At 34.2% G+C, this 13,764-nt stretch overlaps 1 protein-coding gene across 1 annotated transcript in view; it reads left to right on the top strand.

Annotated features, from left to right (window-relative positions):
• Positions 1–13,764, top strand: part of TRDN (triadin) — a 330,560-nt gene that overhangs the window by 18,710 nt on the left and 298,086 nt on the right. Inside the window, exons 3-4 of the mRNA XM_087443768.1 lie at positions 3,027–3,188; positions 4,273–4,305. Of these exons, the coding sequence (XP_087299894.1) occupies positions 3,027–3,188; positions 4,273–4,305 (195 nt within the window). The remainder of the gene's footprint in view (positions 1–3,026; positions 3,189–4,272; positions 4,306–13,764) is intronic.

Below are 13,764 nucleotides of genomic sequence, written 5' to 3'. Positions count from 1 at the left end.
TAAGTGTTAGCTGCTATTATTTTTATGATGATCCTCACTGTAATGTATGTAATTTAATTTACAGAAACATGAGAAGTAAGAAAGTACAGTTAATCTGAGTATCTCTTAAAACAGAAGACATCAATAAAATGTTTAGTTGCATTGTATATTATTCCCATTGTTATAATGTGGATGAGATGTCTGAGAGAAGGAATAAGGATCGACTTGAAGACCAGTATCTTATTTAAGATATATCTGTATCTATATTTATATCTATGTGTTTGTAGAGTTGCTGTCCACATGGCTGACAAAAAGAAGCTGATCTCAAGCCAGCAACATTGACTTCATGAAAACAGCCTGATTTGACTATTTTAGAACCAGACAATATATATGTCTGCAGAGTATATATAGTGCGCTTAAGTATAAGGATAATTAAACTGATATCTATTTTGTTGGATTTTATTGTTAAGTTCGTCAGTGAACACAGAGAAAGAAGGGGAATGGGGAAATGGTCTCAATCTATTCAGATCATAAAAATCCCATTTGCAGTATTCTTCTATTAGATATAAAATATACACTAGTGCTAAAAATGCCTTTAATGGTGCCAGTATAATCCAGTTCCTTACATATAATTCTTTTAAAATTCTCAATTGCAATTACAAAATTCTGTTTCATGTCCTTTCTCTAAGGTTTAATCTCATCATTTAGACTAGCATATCTTGCTCTCATGAAACTCTACAGAATGCAGTAAAATAAGGTCCAAAGAGTAAAGACACACTGTCACTGACTCATGGAGATAGGTTTCCCTGTGCCCAGCATTTTGTAACTTGGCATCCTTGGATGGTCTCTGAATTCCCTGAAATAGAACATAAAATTAAAATTTCCCCAGAAATCTACTCTCTGATCATTTTTGCCTCTCTATAGGAACTTTCCCATCAGCATAAAAATGGAATATTTTTATTCTTCAACAATGTTAACAACAGAAAACCCACTATGCTTAGCACTTTAACAACAGAAAATGCACTATCATTCTAGTCCTCCTTCAACCATTGCCCAAGCTCTGTCATGTACTTTATAGTAAAATATACTCACTGCCTCTAAATTCTTCCCAGTTTGTCTTAAATACGTTCCATTGAAACTTCCCTTTGAAGATCACCAATGACACCCTCATCATTGAATCTAAAGGTCTATTCTTGGTCTTCATCTTACTTGACCTAACGGGGACATTTGGCAGTTGATCACTCTGCTCCTCAAAACAATTTCTTCACTTGATATCCAGTACATTGCACTCTTTTTTTTCTGCTTCTCAGTCTCTCTCTGTCATCTCTCCTTCTCAGGAAACACTGCTGATTCCTCCCCATCTCTTTGACTTATCTCCCTGTCTTCTAAATGTTGGAGTGTTCCTGGGTCCACTCCCTTGTTGATCACATTCAGTGTCATGGCTCTGAATAACATCTATGCTCTATTGAACTCCCAACCTTCTATCTTCAGATAGGACTTCTCTCTTGTATATCATATTGAGATATAAAAATGCCTACCTTTCCACATAGATGTCTAATAGGTAACTCAAATTTGACAAGTCTAAAACTCAGCTAATCATATATTCCCCCAGAAACCCTGTTTCTCTTCAGTCCCCCCATTTCAGTAAATGGAATTTCCATTGTTCTAGTTCCTCACACCAAAAACTTTGAAGTTACCCTGTACTCCTCTCTTTCTCTTACAACCAACAGTCAAACTGTAAGTCTACACAATTAATTCTTTTAAATACATTCGGAATCTGACTACATCTCACCACACACACTGTTACCATCCTGATAGAAATCACCATCATTTTTCTCCTAAGTTATTTCATTTGGCTCCTTACTGATCTCCCTGTTTCCAACCTGGCATTCTTTCAATCCTCAATACAGCAAATGAAATTACATAAGTCAAATCACTTCATTTCTCTGCTCAAACCTTCCTATGACTTCTTATCTCAATCAGAGTAAAAGCTTAATTTTGGTACTTAACCTTTAGATAATATAATATGTTGGTATAATTCTAGTCTCTTATGATATCAAAGGGAGAAGAATCTCTGAAAAGCTAAAATAGTTTTTAAAATTAAGGAAAACGTAAATCTAAAATTTAATTACAGATTGACGAAAAATCAGGCAAAACTTATACCATATTTCTAGATATAGCACCTCTTCAATCAGATCTTAAACGCTATCCTTACCTCTTCAGAGCAATTTTCATATAATTAGAATGAGAAGAACAATATTTTGGAAATCCCTAATATCTCTATTTGCTTGCATTTTTATCATTTAATCTCTCATTTCACAAACAGTTTATATCTCTTAGGATATAAAAAATGGAAGACTTATAACTTCAATTTTTCTTAATTCTATCCATTGAAGTTGTTAGAAGTTCAAATACTTTTGATTATCATGTACCGGGATGTCTAACAAGGATTAACCAATTGAATCTAGCTGGAACTTGATATGATCACTACCTTGACAATTCCAGATTTTTCCTAATATATCACAAATTATAGTAAATGGACCTATCAGTCTTACTTTAGTCACAACTATTTAGGTCAACTTGGAACCTACTGTTTGTCTGAAAATTTACAGAGCTATCTTCTCAAGGATGCTTTCCAGTACAATGAGGGCCAACAGTGATTTCTTCTGTTCCTGAACATCCATAACTTGGGGTTTATATTGCAATTTGGGTACCATAAGAATACATTATTTTAATTCATTCCTAATTTTTTCCTATGTTGAACTCTTATTTAGATTATAAATTTCTCAAGGACAATTTCATTCTTGGTAACCCCATAGTGTTTGGTACCAGAGGTACACAATAACTTTTCTTTTAAATCAAATACACATGTATACTACAAAAAAATGCAGTTTCTATTTCTCAGCAAAAAAGTTGTAGACAAGAGATATTTAAATTCATGAAATTGAAATATTCATTGAGTCAAAAGAACAAACCAGGAAAAACAGCTTTTCTTAGTTTCTTTGGGGATGATTTTAAAAATTTCTTTTATTTTCAATTACTTTTAGCAAGCTCTATTTCCAAGATTGGCTCAGATCCTCTAAAACTTGTACATGATGCTGTGGAGGAAACCACGGACTGGGTCTATGGCTTCTTTTCTTTGTTGTCTGACATCATCTCATCTGATGGCGATGAAGAAGATGATGATGGAGACGAGGACACTGATAAAGGTACAAAGAGCATAGGGAAATATCGAACTGCTAGGACCAGTATTAGAGATGCATTACAGTGGTTTGCTTAAATTTAAGCACAAATGAACAGTTGGGTCAGGCTAACCTAAAAGGAATACACTTCTGAGTGCTAATAGAGTATCAACAGGCTGCCAAACTCAGTGAATTGGTCTCTGTTTGGCTTTCATCTTATAGCTTATCTACCATTATGGCCAAGATGTCAAAATTAAGTGCTAACATTAGAGTAGTATTACAATAGGGAGGATCTTATTATGCGCTACTACAAACTCGCAATATAAACTCACATTTATATGCTTCTTGGGGAAACAATAGTAGCTATCTCTCAAGTTTATTCTCAAGATTGAAATAACAGTAGCAAACCTAAATATACATATAAATGTTTTATACCCATAAGTCTTATGCGCAGTTAAATAGTAGAAATCAATCCTACTAAAATCGCAATCAAAAGTAAATTTATTGAACCAAATGGAGGTGTGGAATGGAAGGACACATTCTAAATGTCACAATTATGCAACTAACCTATGCACTCTCTCATATATATTAATGAATAAAAGGAAATAACAAACTCAAACCACACATAAACTTCTGATATCTATTGAGAAGATGTGAAAAGAACAAAGCATTGTGATTCTGTCTTTTAGATGACATTTTGGGTCAGCCTTAGTCATCAGAAATTATGCATTCAGCCTTGACTACTAGGAAAGCTCTTATCATTTTAGCCCTTTCTATGACTTTGTCTGAATTTGTATTCCTGTGGTCCCAGTGAGAGGTTGAGACGAACAATAAAGAACTGAAATGAACATGATATAGGAACTATAATGTGTAATTTGGATCACTGCCACAATTTTATTGAACTTATAAAAGTGAAACTATCTCAAATAAATGTATATAAACGAAGTTTATACCTAAAAACTGGATTTTGGGAAGCAAAGTAATATAAGGACTATTATTGTCAAAACTAATAGATGGTTTTTTTAACATGAGTAAAAGAAAATGGAAAATAGAAAAGCAATATTATGCTATGCTAAAATTTTTTCTAATTTACTGTTTTGTCTTGGTTTAGGAGAAATAGAGGAGCCGCCCTTGAAAAAAAAAGGTTAGTTCTTTTTACCTTTGAAAAAAATTATTTTTCTCTTTTGGTAATACTGATTTTTAGAATGACTCAAATATATCTCTCTTGAGTTGTAGCCTTTATTTTTAATGTAGAATTTTTATTTAATGATTAGATCATGATTTATTGCTAGGAAAAGAAATACTTGATTTTTTCCAATGAAGCTGATTTCACTATTTTTCAGTTGATTGTTTAATTGATGCCTTCTTCAGTAGATGTGTGAATTCATCTACACACAGACCAATCTTAAGTCGGAATTGCAGGAATAAGGGGTGAATGCTATAGCCTTGGAAATAGTCCAAGAAGATGATGCCCGTGATCTTTACTCTCATTATGGTCAGATTTATTGATTTTGAATTTGACTTCTTATTTTATTGTCAGTATTATTTTTCATTTTTAGGTGATAACTGTGGGACAGGGTGGCTGAGATAGTGTGGAGGATAATGATCTTGGAGGCACAAACGTACCCAGTCAGTATGTATCATGTATCATCCTGAAGGAGTGGAGTTAACTGGGTGTGCTTGGATGTGGTGGACAGGGATTCCTGCAGGAATAGCTAAGATCTTCAGTGACTGAATCAGATGGTTGCAAATCCAAAAGTTGGAAGCAATAAGTCTAGGAAAAAGGGATATAGCTATAGGACAAGAGCCTCAGAGGGGCAGGGATTTTTACAGGAAGGAGTAGAATTATGTCTGGAAGGAACAATAGGGAGCCAGGGATACCATCCTGAGATACAGTTAGTATAAGAGAGAAACAGCAAACGTTTAAGCCAGACTTGAGAAAATTGCGATGTTTTGGTTATTACTGCACATGTTAGCAACAGGCTCTTGAGAATATCTCCTCCAGAGGAGAACTTGCTGGCTTCTGTTGCTATCTCCCCAGACCTACTGTGAATGCAAACAGTAGGATCTAAATTTGGAGCCTCAGCATTGCCTGAGCAGATGATGATCACTTCACTCTGTGGGGTAAAATCCACTTAGTGTATGTTATTTTGGAAAATATGAATTTGTAACTTGTCCAACAAAAGAGCGCTAAGCTGGTGAAACTCAACTGTGACAAAGCCATCCAGAAATGAAAGTGTTTATGAAGCTATTGAGAGGAGAAAAGACGAGTTTCCTGACTCACAAATCCAGGGTGAGAACCCAAGAACCCAAGACATGCCTCAGCTATCAAATCCAGGTTTAGAGATTCTAGATTAATTTATAAATTTCCTGAGGTCAGAAAAAGTCTTTTTGCAGTTGATTTCCAATGGATAGTGTCTAGAATATAGTCAAAGTTTAAGCAAATGAGTTAATAGTCATCATCTAGAAATAACAGCTTGTGTATAGGTCTATTCCAATTGGAAATGGAGGAAAGAAAAACAAATAATGTTTTCTTACTTGTACTTATAAATTGAATTCTATAAGAATATTATAAGATCATATTCTCCATAAATCAATACCTAGCATTTAATAAAGAATCTGTTCTTTTCTTTTGATTTGAATTTCCCTGTGGGATTATTTTAAAATTGTTTCATGTAATGATTAGCATAAATTGCAAATCCAGACAAAGTTGTTTAATTATCATTTCTTAAATTATTGCCTTGATTCATCAAGTCAGCAGAAAAACTATTAAATAGTTGTTTAGGATACTTTTTTTTTTCTTGGTGAGGAAGATTGGCCCTGAGCTAACATCTGTGCCAATCTTCCACTATTTTGTATGTGGGATGCCACCACAGCATGGCTTGATGAGTGGTGTGTATGTCCATGCCCAGGATCTGAACCTGTGAACCCCGGGCCACTGAAGCAGAGTGTGTAAACTTAGCCACTCCGCAATCCGGCTGGCCCCTAGGATACTTGTTCAAAAATGTTGATTAAAACAGTCTAACGGATATATGTGTTCAAAACCATGTACACTAATGTCTTGAAGGATTACTAGGAGCAGAATTGACTTAAAATCACCTGGATATATTTTCTTAATAGTATTATTCACAAAGTTACATGAGAAAATGGACTTTTAAGGAACCATCTTATACACCCTACCTTGGGTACAGAAGATATGTCATAACAAACATTAGTTGAAGTAGACTAAAGGAAGTATATTTCATTACAATGATTATTATTTTTTATTTATAAGCTTTTCGTTTGTAGAGTCATAGAGGCAATGAGAGTTTTAAAGCAATATGTAGTATTTTACAAAACATCTCTAATACATATTCTGAATTTAAAAGCATATTTTTAATATTATTATTGGGGAAGAAATGTTATGAGTTTATCACTATCTTATGATGAATTATTTTATACAATTCTATATTTGAAATTGGAGTTAAGAATTTTTTTTTGTAATCTAGAATGATAGTCTCTTAAAACATTTGATTTTCATTTGTTTAAATGACTCTTTATTAATCTCTTCATTTATACTGTTTCCCCTTCAGATATATCCAATAATTTTTAGCCATTTTATATAACCTAAATTATCAGGCTGTGGCATTGTTCATTCAACTTCTCTGTGTCTACATGAAGCATTTTATTTAAATGCACTTGAAATGTTAGTTTCATTTGTCCAGTTATTGCTATTTTTACCAAACTAAAAATTCAACCACCGTGTTATTTATAGGTTGAGTTTACTGTTCTAATCTGATGTGGAATAATGGTCCAGTCAAATAATCTCAGGGTTGCAGGATTGATTATTAAACAGATCATTAATATGGATGAATTTTTGAATCTGCTTTTCTGTGGCATATGTTTTTATGTATACATATATCTTTAGGGTATTAGGTATAGTACCTAGTATCTTTATACTCTTTATGCCTATTTATTTTTCATCCTGTCAAAATTTTAAAATATTAAATTCTATTACCAAACAGTCCATGATGAAGGTCCAAGGCACTGATCCATTATAAAATATTATATATATATATATTTTTTTATAATTTTATTTATTTTTTCCCCCAAAGCCCCAGTAGATAGTTGTATGTCATAGTTGCACATCCTTCTAGTTGCTGTATGTGGGACGCGGCCTCAGTATGGCTGGAGAAGCAGTGCGTTGGTGTGTGCCTGGGATCCAAACCCAGGCCGCCAGCAGCAGAGGGCGAGCACTCAACCGCTAAGCCACGGGGCCGGCCCTATATTTTTAATATATAATTTTTTAAAACTTATAACTGTGAAAACCAAATAACATTGTAAATGTTATTGTGCTGTGTATGGTAGGTGTGCTTTGTTTACCTGGAACTGTTCTCTTGAATGGTATTCTTCACATGAGGATACAGATCGTGGATATGTTAACACCTCACTTTCTAAGGGGTACACAACCGCAGATAGCTTTAAAGAAATCAAGTTACATTTGTATGCTTTCCTAAAATTGATCTGCCTGAGAACAGATCTAAGTTTATAATAGTACTGCTTCTACTTTACAAGATAAAGAAATACCCTTCACCCATCCCCAAATGGCTACAATGCCAACCCAAAAGACCAATAGGCCTTCCTGCTCGTCCTGCATGCATCTGTTACGCAGGTGTTCTGTGTCATGATGGGACGTTCTGAAGCCAGAGAGATGGTGGAGTGGGGTGATTGGAGCAATGACAACTTTCATTTAATGACTTTTCCTTTTATTTAGCTGAATAATGTAAAACAGTGCGTTGCTCTTGGAGAGTCCCACCAGAGCAAAGCAAAAAGAGTATCAATAGGAAATACTGAGAGCCAAAAATGGCTTTTAAAAATTTAAACGTAAGCAGTTCTTTTCCATTATTCTCAATACTTGTTCCCAGGAAGTGTCATTGGCTTGAAAGAAAGCACTTTGAAACAACCGAATAGTGTAGGTTAGTGACACTGATTCTTTTAAATATAACTGGAATATTTTCTGAACAAACCAAACTTTTAAAGGTGCATCGAATAAACCCGTGGATGCCACAGTTCTGTGATTTCTTTCAGATTAATTCTGTACTGTTCCAAAAAGAATTTAAAACCTACTTTATGTAATTATGTTATGAAATATTTAATCTAATTGTAGTCAAACCTCATCTTATTTCATCTAATACAAAATGTTAAATATTTTGTAGCTCCTGTTGACAAAAAATTAAATTATATACTATTTGCAGAATCAATTCACTATATATGTGAATGTATTTGTGTATATATATATACATATACATAATACATTATATCCCATTTATTATGTTATTTATATTATATGCATTTTCTACCTCCTATTAATAAAAAAATAAAACTATATGCCAGCTGCTAGTTCTATATGTAGATTTAATATATATTCTTTTTTGCTTAATAAATTATTATTATTATTTTTTTAAATTTTTTTGAGGAAGATTAGCCCTGAACTAACATCTGGTGCCAATCTTCCTCTTTTTTTCTTTTTTCTCCCCAAAGCCCCCAGTACATAATTGTATATCCTAGTTGTAGGTCCTTCTAGTTCTTCTACGTGGGAAGCTGCCTCAGCATGGCTTGATGAGCAGTGAGTAGGTCTGCACCCAGGATCCAAACTAGCAAACTCCAGGCCACCAAAGCGGAATGCGCGAACTTAACCACCGTGCCACTGGGCCAGCTCCAGCTTAATATATTATTAAATTTTATTATGATAGCTAACAAAATGATTGGAGTTATTTCTTTTATATTTGAAATATATTTATTTATTCCCGAAAGTAAAACATCAGAATTTGATATCCCATATCAAATACACATGTATACCCATATGTATGTGTGCATATATGTTCATAAGGTTTCTCAACATTTGTATCTTTAAAAGTAAACAATAAGATTAAATTTGTTGCTGAATTCTATCTAATTCCAGCTGCGAATCACATTTATCCACAGATACCAGAACTTTTTAAAGCTTTATGCCTCTAATAAAGAGGTAGCTTTCTAATAAAATTTTACTTTTCAGGTTACTAATTTTTTATGAAAATTCATAAGATATTAGCCTTTAGATTCTTATAAGTACAATATATGAAATAAATTTTTAAATTCAATATATATACTTTTTTTTCTAGAAAAGCATGATGGTGTAATTAAGAAAAACAATTTCCAAGGATAAAAATATATTACTCTTCAATAAAATTTTGTGAGAGAAGGGGAATGAAAATGTGAATTCAAAAAGGAAAGGGAAAGATGTAAAATTTCCAAATGTTAAAAAAGAGCTTGTTGGTATATGTTTTAAATTGATAATGAAGAGTCTCAAAATATTAAAGTATTTAGAGTTCATCTACCTGATTTTTTAAAGGAATGCAGCAATTTTAATTTTAAATGAGAAAATTCCCAATAATCTGTATACTATTTGCAACTTTTTAACTTATGGTGAAAAATTTTAGATGTTATCTTCAAAATATAGAAGGATATGCAGAGCTTTCCAAAATTTTCTAACAGAATGTCAAAGAAAAAAAAATTGAAGTCACTGATATAGAAAATGAACATTTTGTTTTCTGGATAACCCTAGGATTCTGAGTGAGAACAAAGCATGGAGGTCCAAAATTCCACCATGGTCAACAATGTGTATCCTTAGATAATCACTCTTTCAGAACACTGACATGTTTTATCCCTTCAACAAATTTGTTTTTCAATAAATCTTTTTCAAGGGTTTTCTATGTGCCAAGCAATGCACTAGGTGGAGAAGAACATGTACGTCTTTGCTTACAACCTTCCCAAAGGCTGATGATAAAAGTTTGTTAAATATGATAGTAATTAAGTGACTGTAATGGAGCTTTTATGAGTTATTGCTAATAAAGTTAATTATTCCTTATTAATATCAGGATCAATGTAACACGGTATTCTATAGCCAAAGTAGTTGTAAATGAGTAAAAGATCACCTTATTTAGTATAAGATACTGAAAAGACCATGTTGAAGATGAAATGAGATAAAATACTTTGGGCATTGCATAGTGAGGGTAAGTCTTTATATGAGGTGAGCGTGTGCAAACTGGACTGAAAGAGGAAGAAAATACAAATGATAGTAATGATACTGCAAATAAATAAACTTTAGTTTTTAGACAAAAATTATTTTTAATTCTCTTAATTATTCATAAATACTCCAAATCAAAGTTAAAACTAGGCTCATCAACACAAGCAGGTACACACACACACACACACACACACACACACACAGAGTGAGAGAGACAGAGAGAGAGAGGGAGAGAGAATCCTGTATTCTTAAAGCAAAGTTAAAAATATGTCTATTCAGCATAAGCCTCTTAGTATTTTTCTATTTCTTTTTCAAAAGTAAAGTACTGTTTTCTCACAAACCTAATATGATTTTGCTTTCATATTTCTATATTAATATTTACTTGATGTTGACTTTTCAGATTAGGTAAACATTCATAGAAAGTGTAATTCTTTAGTGTGTATATAGTTTTTTAATATTTTTGTACTAACATTTCCAAGTGTAACATAATGGATATACTTATCTCTTTTTTACAGTTTATTCTTACTTAAACTTCCGTCTATAATCAGTTTGTATATAAGAATAATCACTACAGCATTTATGTGTGAAATATGTAATTTTAGCAGACACTAATAGTCTCCTAACAAGAAATTACATTTTATAGTATCCTTTCCTGACATCTAGCTTTAAAGTTAAGAGGAGAATAGGTTTTAGTCATTCAGTGCTATGCACATTTGGTTTTTTGGGAAGAAAAATCTAGTCTTCAATTTTAGGGATGTGGTAGCCTTACATGTTAAATCATCTCTTGCCTTAGAGGAAAGAACCAGAAGCCCTTCTGCATTATGTTGAATTTCCTTGCTTCCTAACTACCTGTTGTTTGCAATAGGAGCTGTCCTTAAGTTTGAACAGGACTCGGATATGAAGGCTGATATTCTGTGAGATTGTACCTGAGGCATAGCCACAACAGAGAAAGAGTCTCTTCTCTCCGTAGAGCAAAACAGATTACGTTCTCCTTATAGTTGCGTTTTTAAATGGCCCTCAAGTCTCTCAGGTCAGAAAGAACCCAGTAAATTTAAACTCAGTTCTTTCATTGTATATTTTTCTCACTTTTTGAAATCCACAATAACTCTTTGCAGTCAGGGTGAATAAGGAAGAGCCAGGAAATTTGAGCATCATAAATATTCAAGACTTTAGGATTAGGCCATTCAGAAGGTTGTATCATGTCATCGGGAGTAAGATATATGGACAAGTTTCCATGCCAGAGATTTCATTGCACCCATCTTTGCTGGTGGCTTCAGTGGCTAACACCAGGCTGAACATTAAATGTCTGCAAAGTATGGCGGGTGAAAAAAGGAGGGAGAATGGAATGGTGACTAAAATTGTTAAAATTCATAGCCTCAGAATATTGGTTACTAGGTAGGCCCTAGTAACATTGTTAAGCAGATACATTTATCTTTGGATCTCTCTTCTAATAAGTCTAGAACAAAACTTCGCTTCATCACTGCTGCTGTATATTGCCCTCAAGCTGCACAAGGAACTCAGTGCTTTATCTTCTACCTGTCTTTCCCAATGTTGATCAGACCTGTGACAACATAGGACAAAGACCAGAGAGAAAAGGCAGCAGTCTTGGAGATGGGCTCAGAATGAAAAAGGCTGAGGAGGCTGAAGTAAAGGGAGATCTGGAGAGTGATCCAGAGATTCACTTCTCCAAATAGTTTGCAGCTGTAGCAAACTCTGCATGCACTAGGTCAGGCCACTTCAGTACCTTGTGCTACTCTAAAGAACTTGTCTCCATCAAGGCAAGCAAACTAGAACCAGGATGATTCAAATCACAGTGGGTAAAACCAGAACCCGAAGGAACAGGCCAAAGAGAGCAAGAGATCAGATTTTGGTGCCAACATCATGGGGAATAAAAAGGCTCTCTGAGACAATTCAACTCAGGCTCAACCATTTTAAGTTGTTCTTGTTGGGGCAAGAATAATCTCAGTATTGCGGCATTCCTACCTGTAAGTAAGATTGGATAAGAAATTGAGAAGCGTATGAGTGGGAAGCTGTTACATCTAATATTTCCAGACTCTTCTCTCCGGTTCTGTACATTTCCTTTCTCAAAATCATGAGAAACTAAGACGCTGGTTGAGTACAGATGGCTTAAAGTGTTACTTATTCCAAATTATGTATTTTCATTTAGCCAAGTTTGATGAAAAATAAAGAAATTAAAAAAAAAGGCAAAACTGAAAACTTCCCAGTGGTTCTCAACTCTGCATCAGATTCAAACGATGTCTGAATGAGAATTATTTTGTTGACACGAGACCAAAATCTATTTCAAACTTGGTTCAAGCGATTTAAAGATACAAGAGTACAACTGGCTTTAGGGATGGCTAGATACGGGTTTTTATATATTGTACAGTCATGCGTCGCTTAATGACAGGGACTGTTCTGAGAAATGTGTTGTTAGGCGATTTTGTCATTGTGTGAACATAATAGAGTGTACTTACACAAATCTAGATGATATAGCCTACTACACACCTAGGCTATACGATACTAATCTTATGGGACCACTGTTGTATATGCAGTCCGTCATTGACTAAAACGTCCTTATGTGGCGCATGACTGTAACATTATTAGTAAAACCTCTCTTTGTGCTCCTGACCCTGCTTTCCTTTGTGTGCTTCATTTGCTTAGTTCTCAGGCAGGCTTTCCTCTCCTAGTGATAATTGTAATCACCAGAAGCTTGAGGCCAAAATTATTTTACTTTAGCAGGTCAGGAGAGGAGCCTGTGCTCTTTCCCAAGTATTTCAGCAAAAACAACATAATTGACTCTCATTGATCTGTACTGAGTAACATACCCTTCTTAGAACCAATCTGTTGACCAGAGACATGTAACACGCACTTTGTCAAGACCTAGGAAATAGATCCACCCTTGGAACTACAAAGTGGGGTTAGCATCACCCGAATTATTTGTATTGAGATTAGAAAAGGATTGGTTCCTGAAACTAAAAGAGGGATACTCCTACAATAATGAATTCCAGCAAGAAAACTGCAGATGTCCTTTTAAATTGGAATCCTAGATCACTTCCCACTTCAGATTTACTAAATCAGAATCTCCAGGGGTCGAGCCTTAAGCAGTTACATTTTTAACATATCTGCAATGTGTTTCTAACTCACAACCAGGCTGAGAACCATAGCAACCCAAATGATTAATGCTAAAAATAAGTGATTTTATGCATTGTGACAACAGTAAGGGAGAGAGTTGAGGATAAGTGGATAACTGCATGTTTTGTTTATACATAGTGACTGCTCTTCTATATAAATTTACTATTAAGAAAATGCCAAATCATGAATGATAAAATGCAAACTAAGTTAATATCACTGTCACATTGACCTAGACCATTGGAATAACTATTGATAATTGAGGCTTATCAGCTGAACACATCAACATTTTAAACGTGACTGAGACAGACTTGAATGAACACAATGAGGAGATATTTGTGTTGGTTCCCCTTCTGCTGTTAACCTGCTATGGTTAAGTCACTTAACCTCAGTGGCTCTCAGTTCTCACATCCATAAAACTGGATGTGA

Source organism: Ceratotherium simum, chromosome 19 (genome assembly GCF_057802395.1).
Source record: "Ceratotherium simum simum isolate JZ-2026a chromosome 19, ASM5780239v1, whole genome shotgun sequence".
Lineage (NCBI taxonomy): Eukaryota > Metazoa > Chordata > Mammalia > Perissodactyla > Rhinocerotidae > Ceratotherium > Ceratotherium simum.
The sequence above is the reverse complement of the archived record's forward strand: the minus strand, read 5'-3'. Positions and strand labels throughout refer to the sequence as shown.